General features: G+C 41.1%; 1 protein-coding gene across 1 annotated transcript in view; it reads left to right on the plus strand.

Annotated features, from left to right (window-relative positions):
* LOC119420344 (synaptonemal complex protein 1) overlaps positions 1–9,379 on the plus strand; it is a gene marked incomplete at both ends in the record, with an annotated part of 10,282 nt that extends 903 nt beyond the window's left edge. The window contains 1 exon segment of the mRNA XM_037687731.1: positions 6,692–9,379. Within this exon segment, the coding sequence (XP_037543659.1) occupies positions 6,692–9,379 (2,688 nt within the window).
* Positions 9,380–9,383: the final 4 nt, after the last annotated feature.

Consider the following 9,383-nt stretch of genomic DNA (forward strand, 5'->3'; position numbering starts at 1 on the left):
CTGTTACAACGTGAGCTTACTGCGGGTCACCGGTCACTGCAACTAGCTGCTGCTAGTTGTGGGCCTTAGGCTTCCTCTTGGACCCAAGATCCATCTCCAGCCCACGCTGTTCCCCGGCTCAAACCTCCCTCAGAAGTGGCAACTCACACTATAATAAATCAAGGAAACATTAATTCAGTTTTACCAGTTGTATTAAAATCAAGGCAGGAAAAGGTTACAGTTTACAGCGCTGGCCTCTCCAATACAGTTTGACGCAATCACAAACCGGAAGGGGCTGATGTCCCGTGTCATTACTGATTTATACAAAGGGCCTAGACTCCTCCTTCGCAGAAGGGGAGCACAACCTGTCACGCGTATGAGGGGGCGTGACTAAGTGTGATCCCAATTGATCTTATGTGATTTGACGTGTAAGGAAATATGAGAAGGTGCTTCAAAAGCCTTCCTACATGATATAGCAAGCAGAAATAAACTCTATTTTTTGACGGATATTGAATCCCTGGGAGACTCTTTTAGAGTTGCTGGCCCAGTTTAACCCAGTCAGAACCGGGTTATAATTTCATTATAATCTCATCTCTGAGCAGATCAAAAACCCCAGGACCAGTCTAGATAAATATCTAGCAGTCCTTTGCATTGCCTTGGTCCTTCACACCGCCTTAGTCCCTCGCCTCGTCTTGGTCCTTCACCTCGCCTTGGTCCTTCATCTTGTCCATGTTCCTCACCCTGTCTTGGCTCCTTGCCTGTCCTGCTCTGGCATTTTGGATGGCCCCCCGGCCGCTCGTCTGACCTGCTCCGGAACTTTGGACGGCCTCCCAGCCACCCGCCTGAACTTTGGCCCCATGTTGGACAGTCTCCTGGCCGCCCACCCTGAACTGTAACCAGCCTAGGGATGGTCTCCTGACAATACAGACATTTTTGTGTTCCCTAGTTGTGTTTAGTTTACATCTCAGGCTTTTGTCCTGCTGGTTTTTGTTTGTCCTCGTTTTCCTTGTGCCCTCAATCCTTGCAGTACCTCCCTTCTCTCGTCCAAGTCTTTTGGGGTGGATTTTTTTGGGACACCAGGGGGCGTCCTTGGGGGGAGGGTACTGTAAGGATGTAATTCCTCTGTCAGTCTCCCTGTGTCTGTACTCCCCTAGTGTCTCTCCTTAATTGCCCTGATTAGTTCCAACCGCATGTCCTCCAGGTGTTTGTAATTATGTCTCGTCTAGTCTGTGTACATAAGCCCTGGTCTGTGTCTCTGTGACTGTCGGTCCATCGTCTGGTACACCTCCTGGTTTGTCTCTTGTGTTCCTTGTATAATCCTGACCTGATCCTGTCTTACAAGTTTTGCTGCCACGTCAGCCTATTATTTTGATTATGAAAGTGTTTATTATTTTATGATCTGGCCTCCAATTTCTGCCTGTACCATTGGGTTCTTTCCTGTCCTGCCCTGCCTGAAACTCCTGATAGATGGCTTTGGTATGGCAAGCCAAGTGTCTCATTAATAGCCACTTTTATCTATTAATGAAACATTTGGCTGGCCATAATGCTCGAGGGCCCTCTAGCGGCTGAAAATGGAAGTGTTCAATATTTTCCATGTCAGAATGAATGAAATTGTCAGATCTCAGTCAAAAATTGGGTTATAACTCTGGGAAAAAAGGTAAATTAGTTGCTTCGGACTATAAGTTGCAGGACTTGCTTCTTCTTTCTTTTTCTTTCGGCTTTTCCCTCTTAAGGGGTTGCCACAGCGAGTCATCCTCCTCCACTTCACTCTGTCCTCTGTATCCTCTGTCCTCACTCCAACTACCCACGGTCCCTCCTCTTGACATGTCCAAACCATCTCAGTCTGGCCTCCCTAACTTTATCTTCCAGTTATTCAGCATGTGCTGTACCTCTAATGATCTCATTCCTAATCTTATCCATCCTTGTCACTCCTAAGGAGAACCTCAACATCTTCATTTCTGCCACGTCCAATTCTTTCTCCTGTCTTTTTGTCCATGTCTCTGTCTCCAGACCATACAATATAGTTGGTCTCACCACTGTCTTGTAAACTTTTCCTTTGACCTTTGCTGACACATTTTTGTCAAAAATCACCCCTGAATCTTTTCTCCATCCATTCCATCCTGCCTGGACTTGCTTCTTCACCTCTTTACCACATTTCCCATTTTCCTGGACAATGGATCCCAAGTACTTGAAGTCCTGCACCTTTGTGACCTCTGCTCCTTGTAGCCTCACTGTTCCACTGACCTCCCTCTCATTCACACACATGTACTGTGTCTTACTACGGCTGACTTTCATTCCTCTTCTTTCAAGTGCATACTTCTACCTCTCCAAGTTCTCTTCCACCTGTTCCCTGTTCTCACCACAGATCACAATGTCATCTGCAAACATCATAGTCCACGGGGATTCCTGCCTGATCTCATCTGTTAGTCGGTCCATCACCAGAGCAAACAAGAAGGGGCTCAGAGCTGATCCTTGATGCAATCCCACCTCCACCTTGAAGCTATCTGTCACTCCTACAGCACATCTCACCACTGTCCTGTTGTCCTCACACATGTCCTGTACCAGTCTAACATATTTTTCTGCCACTCCAGATTTCCTCATGGAGTACCACACCTCCTCTCTTGGCACTCTGTCAGATGCTTATTCTATATCCACAAAGACACAATGGAGTTCTTTCTGACCCTCTCTGTACTTATCCATCAGCATTCTCAAAGCCAAGATGGCATCTGTGGTACTCTTTCTTGGTATGAAACCATCCTGCTGCTCACAGATAGTCACCTCTCATTTAAGTCTTGCTTCTACAACTCTCTCCCAGATCTTCATCGTGTGGCTCATCAACTTAATTCCCCTGCAGTTGCTACAACTTTGTACATCCCCCTTGTTCTTAAAAATGGGCACTAGCACACTTCTTCTCCTTTCCTCAGGCATTTTCTCACCCTCGTATATACCATTGAATATTTGAGTCAAAAACCTCACTGCCATCTCTCCAAGATATTTCCAAACCTCCACTGGTATGTCATCAGGTCCTACTGCCTTCCCTTCTTCATTCTTTTCAGAGCTTTCCGGATTTCACCCTCACTAATCTTTCCTACTTCCTGGTCTACAGTTTCCATGACCTCTACTCTTCATTCTCTTTCATTCTCTTCATTCATTAGCTCCTCAAAGTACTCCTTCCATCTTTCAGTCACACTCTCCTCACTTGTTAGAACATTACCATTCCTATCTTTAATAAGCCTAACCTGCTGCACATCCTTTCCAGTCTGATCCCTCTGTCTTGCCAATCGGTACAAGTCCTTCTCGCTCTCTTTAGTGTTCAGTCTCCCATACAACTCATCATACACCTTCTGCTTTGCCTTAGTTACTTCCCTCTTTGCTCAACGTCCCATCTCCTGACATTCCTGTCTCCTCTCTTCAGTCCTCTCACTGTCATATTTCTTCTTGGCTAATCTCTTTCTTTGAACAGCTTCCTGCACTTCACTATTCCACCACCAGGTTTCCTTATCATCCATTCTCTGTCCAGATGACACATCAAGTACATTCCTACCTGTCTCTCTAATACTGTTGCTGTAGTAGTCCAGTCATTTGGAAGCTCTTTCTTACCACCCAGAGCCTTTAACAGCTCCTCTCTGAATTTCTCACAACATGTTGCAGTTGTTGTTGTTATCCATTACTGTTTTTGTTGGTTTCTACGTTTTTGGTGTCCTGTTATGTAATCTGTTGCTGTGTACTTGTTCTGTTTGTCCCTGTACAGCACTTTGGTGTGCTTTGTCACTGTTTAAAGTGCTATATAAATAAATTGGTATGGTATGGTATGGTATTCTTCCTTCTTCAGCTTCCACATTTGGTCTTCTCTGATTTTATTATTTTTCTCTTCTTCACAACAACAGTCATTCTACACACAACCATCCAATGCTGTCTGGCCACACTCTCCCCTGCCACAACCTTACAGTCTCCAATCTTCCTCAGGTCTCCTCTTCTACAAAGAATGCAGTCGACCTGCGTACTCCTTCCTCCACTCTTATAGGTCACTCTATGTTCCTCCCTCTTTTGGAAATATGTATTGACTATAGCCATTTCCATTCTCTTGGCAAAATCCACCACCATCTGTCCTTCCTGGTTTCTTTCCTTGACACCAAACCTACCCATCACTTCCTCATCCCCTCTGTTTCCTTCACCAACATGTCCATTCAGGTCTCCTCCGATCATCACTCTCTCCTCCCTGGGAATACTCTCTATCACTTCATCCAGATCTTTCCAAAATGTATCTTTCTCCTCCCCATCACATCCAACCTGTGGAGCATAACCACAGACGATGTTTAGCATCAGACCTTCTACTTCTACCTTCAGGCACATCACCCTATCTGACACTCTCTTCAACTCTACTACATTCTTTTCCAACTCCTCCTTCAGGACCACCCCTACTCCATTTCTCTTAATATCCACACCATGGTAAAACAGTTTGAACCCTGCTCCAATGCTGCGGGCCTTGCTGCCCTTTCACTTGGTCTCTTGGACACATAAAACATCTACCTTCCTTCTCTGTATCATGTCAGCCAGTTCTTTACATTTGCCTGTCATTGTCCCCACATTTAGAGTTGCAACCCTCAGTCCTATATTCTTCACTTTCCTCTTCACCCTCTGTCTCCTGACATGTTTCCCTCCTCGTGGTCTTAGACTAACAGTAGCACAATTTCCGCTGGCACCCTGTTTGTCAGCACCACCGGTGGCGGTCGTTGTTAACCCGGGCCTCGACCGATCCGGTATGGTTTCGCTTTGAATAACTCACATTATGGTTTAGGCAAAAGTGTTTTACATCGTATGCCATTCCTGACACAACCCTCACCATTTACCTGGGCTTGGGCCGGCACAAGAGATACACTGGCTTGTGCTCCCTGGTGGCTGGTTTATATATATGGGAAAAAAGGTAAATTAGTTGCTTCGGACTATAAGTTGCAGGACTTGCTAATTTATGCAAAAAGATGAAACTTACAGTCCGAAAAGTACCGTAGTATTGTACTTTATCATTGCATTATAAGTATCTACAACTAAAATTATATCCTACAAAAATTAGGTTTACAAATTCTTATTGTTCTTACAAGGTAGTAGCTTAGTCTAACATTAATAATTATTGTTGCCAACCTGTACATGGAGGAGGTAGAAAAGAGAGCCTTGACGTCCTTTTCAGGGACACCACCAAGTCATTGGTTCAGGTATGTTGACGACGCCTGGGTTAAAATTAAATCTCAGGAAGTCCAACATTTTACTGACCACATCAACTCTGTGGATAAATACATCAAGTTCACACGAGAAGATGTAAAAAATGGCAAGTTGGCTTTCTTGGACTGTGAGGTCTCAGTCTCGGATAGAGGACATTTGCAAACCGAGGTGTACCGCAAACCCACCCACACAGACCAGTATTTGCAGTTTGACTCCCATCACCCTTTGGAGCACAAGTTAGGAGTCATCAGGACTCTGTATCACAGAGCAGACAGCGTCCCCACTAGCTCGGGAGCCAGGCAGAAGGAGAAATCCTACACAAAACAGGCTCTAGAGCAATGTGGATATCCTAACTGGGCCTTCCTGAAAGCAGAGAAGAAACCCAAACAGGACTCCAGTCAGCCATCAGGTGAAAAGGAGGAACCCAGACCCAGACCAGTGGTCATTCCGTATGTTGAGGGGGTATCAGAGAAACTGAGACGTTTATTTTCTAAACATAACGTCCCAGTGGCTTTTAAACCCCAAAATACATTACGGCAAAGACTGGTTCATCCCAAAGATCCAGTCCCCCGGCACAAACAGAGCAATGTTGTGTATGCTGTTCAGTGTTAGGAGGGCTGTGATCAGTCTTACATCGGGGAAACTAAACAGCCACTGGCCAAAATTCAGATTCAGATTCAAAAATCGTCCATCATTAAACAGGGGTGGAGGCCTCCGGGTTCAACTGTCCCCCTCTTACAATGCTGTGATTGCTAGTATCACTCAGCCCTCTGTGAACAGTAAACAGCCATCAGGTGCTAATGATCCATTGTTAGGCTGATGGTCCTTCTTGAGCATGTGATCAGCTGGTTTTGGTTGTCAGCAGCAAACTGGTTGATCCACTCTGAGAAGGTGCTATTTAAGAGACTGAGCTGAATACAGCACCTCAGACTGAGGAAGTCTCTTGGATGAGAGACGAAACGTTTCTAGAATTTTTTTTGCTTCGTTTTGCTTTTGTTTTTTTGAATGTCCAGAGGACCAGATTGAACTTTTTTGGATTTTTCTACCTGGATTATTGAGCATGCATCAAGATATGTATGCATATGCAAACTATTATATAAAATAAATGCAAATAATAACGGCAAAAAATTATACAACACCTTGGTCGGCCTTGTTGCTGTTTTTAAGTGCTTAACAAATAAAGTGGTATGGTATACACACAAACACGCACACACACACACACACACACACACACACACACACACACACACTTGTGCTGATTGAAGATTATGTAAAACATACAGAAATAAAAATGCATAAATTCTACCTAGTGGAAAATGTTGAAACCACATTTAGCAATATTTGTTTAAAACTAGTCCATTTTTTAAAGGGTTCTGTCAAAACCTGCTTTTTTACAGGTTCCTTGAGTGGAGACCACATATGGAGCTTTTCACATTTTATTATAAGGTATAATATGATTTTGTTCTGGCTTGTTGTTTGTCTGTCTTTTGTGTAGGACAAGTTGTCATCTGTGAAGAATCAGATGAACAAATGGATTTTGACACACCCTACAGCAATGAAAAAGTTGTCAGTAAGCACACTTCAAGAACATCTGAAAGAAAGTCCTGCAAGCTCACAGAAAAATAAAACGTCAAAAAATGTAAAGGACAAGACAGAAAAAAAACATACACAAGAAGACCCGTCTTTGCAAGGCTTAATGGCGTTACAAAACAAAAATCTGATTGAACAAATAAAGTTAGCAAATGACATAAATAGTGATCAAACAAAATCATTGACAAATGCAAGTGAAAGAAATGAAATGGAAAAACAGTTAAATCAACTAAAAGCACAAGAAGATGGCATTAAAGTGCAAATAAAAGACACTATAAAGAATGTTAAAGAAAAAAGTCAAGAGATGAAAAGGATCATTACAGAAATAGAACTGCAGTGTCAGAGACCAGACACTGAAATTAAAGACAAAGAAATGGGAACTGTAGTGGGAAAAAGCACTAAACTGATCAGAGAAACACCACAACATCTTTTGATGGAGAGCACAAATGTGTTCAGACAAAGAACAATGCAAATGACATGCAATGAAATGCAAGACGAGGAAACTAGTGCTAATATAGAAAAACTATCTGACTGGATGAGCCTGAACACTGAGAAGCAAAAGCAAAGCAAAAACACAATAGATCCAGAGGCACTTACCAGGGAGACAGATGCATGTATCGATGTTAAAGAGCCTAGAAGCACTGAATTAATAAGATTCAAGGCAGAAATTATTAAAATACAAGAAATCATTAAAATGATTAAACTGGAATTCGGGTACCAAGAGGAAAAATACAGCATTCACAAAGATCAGAACAATGCAGATGGTGAAACTGCAGGACTATTGCAAAACATGAAAGAATTTCAAGAGCTTTTAAAAACATTCAAAACTGCAATGATGCATAACAAAATTCATTTAAAAGAAAATTCAAGCACTTGGAAAATTGCAATGAACAAAAGAAGGAGAGAACTAGATTACAGATTAGACAAAACGTTAAGAGAAAGAGATGAATTAGAAATCCTAAAAGTAAAACTGCAACAACAGTTAGAAGATATGCAGCAGAAGCTAAAAAACGTATCCAAGTGCAGAGGTAACTTGGAAAAAATAGCTGTGAAAGCCAAAGACAAACAGGAAAAAACAGAGAACAATATTGGGGACACTGAAGTAAAGCTACAACTGATAAAAGACCTAAAGAAGAAGATTGATGCTTCAAAACAACATCTGGAAAACATCCATCTTTTAAGATCACATGCTAAGGCTAAGTTTGAAATTTTCAAAAATGACATTAGGCAGAAAAAGAAAAAACACTCTGCATCTGAAGGGGCCAAGACAAATGTAAAAAAATATGACAAAATTAAAACTAAAACAGAAAAAGAAAAATCAAAGAAAAAGAAAATAAAATTTGAAATAACAGAAAATGAAATCTTAACAATCATACCATATGAGGATAAACTAAAAAACATTAAAAAACTGTCAATGGAAGATTTTGAAAAGACAAAGAGTGATGAGCAAGAAAAACTGGCAAGAAGTGGAAATATGAAAGAAAAGACAAAAAGAAAAGTGACTGAAGTACCGACACTAGACACTGAAGCAGCGGGTGAGGATGTGAGGGAATCCAACCAAAGAACCATAAAAGACGAAGATCAAACAAACCAATTAAGAGAGACAATTGAAAGACAACAACAGGAGCTTACTGGCACTCTGCAGCTCACTAAAAACCAAATACATGAACTGGAGTTGCTAAAGTCAGAGGTGCAAGTTAGGAAAAAAGAAAGTGAACACATTTTAAGAAAAATAAAAAGGGAAAAGACAGAAAACGAAAAAATGCTGACTGAAATAAAACAGGCAACAAAATCCCTGAAAAGAGAGGCAAAAAAGAAGGGAAGAGACTTGGATATAAAACTAGAGACAATCAGAAAAGAGAAAGATGAATTGGAAATGTTGATACTGAAACAGAAACAACTCAACGAGAAGCAAGTTGAAGATATCATCGACGAGGAAACACTTGAACGCATTTACACTGATATGAACAAAAATCTTCAATTAGGAAAAGGAGCTGAGAAAGAACACAAAGACAGAGGCGAAGAAGTGCACATAGGTTTAGATGAAAAAGAGTCTCTTACTAAATTTATGAATGCAAGACTGAAAATGATGGTGAACGTAGAAAGAGTCAGGAAAGAATTTGTGCAAATAATGGAAAAAGAGAGGACAATTTTAAAGAAACACAAAGAAGAACTTGAAATATTAATAGCTGAAAACAAGAAAATTAAAAAAGGAATGAGTTCAATGAAAATGATACTTAAAAGAGACATTAACAAAATGTTAAAACAAGGAGAACAAAACATGAAAAAAACTATTCAAGGTGAAGAAATACTAAAAAAAGGAAAGCATGAATATGTGGTCAGTCAACAGGAAGTGGAAGAAAGAACTGAAGGTAAAAAAGATGAACAAGAAACAAATGTAGAAACATCAGAGGATTTATTTCCGATTGAAAGGAAATCAATAAGACATGTAAAAGATCAAAAATTAAGATTTGAAAAGATGACAAAAAACATAAACAAGAACAGAAACAAGTTACAACATCAAGAAGAAAAATCTGAAAAACTGGACACTGAACTACAGCAAAAGCTTGTTGCCTTAGACAACCAGAATGAACAAA

The sequence above is a fragment of the Nematolebias whitei genome, chromosome 14, assembly GCF_014905685.2.
Source record: "Nematolebias whitei isolate Nwh7 chromosome 14, NemWhi1, whole genome shotgun sequence".
NCBI lineage: Eukaryota > Metazoa > Chordata > Actinopteri > Cyprinodontiformes > Rivulidae > Nematolebias > Nematolebias whitei.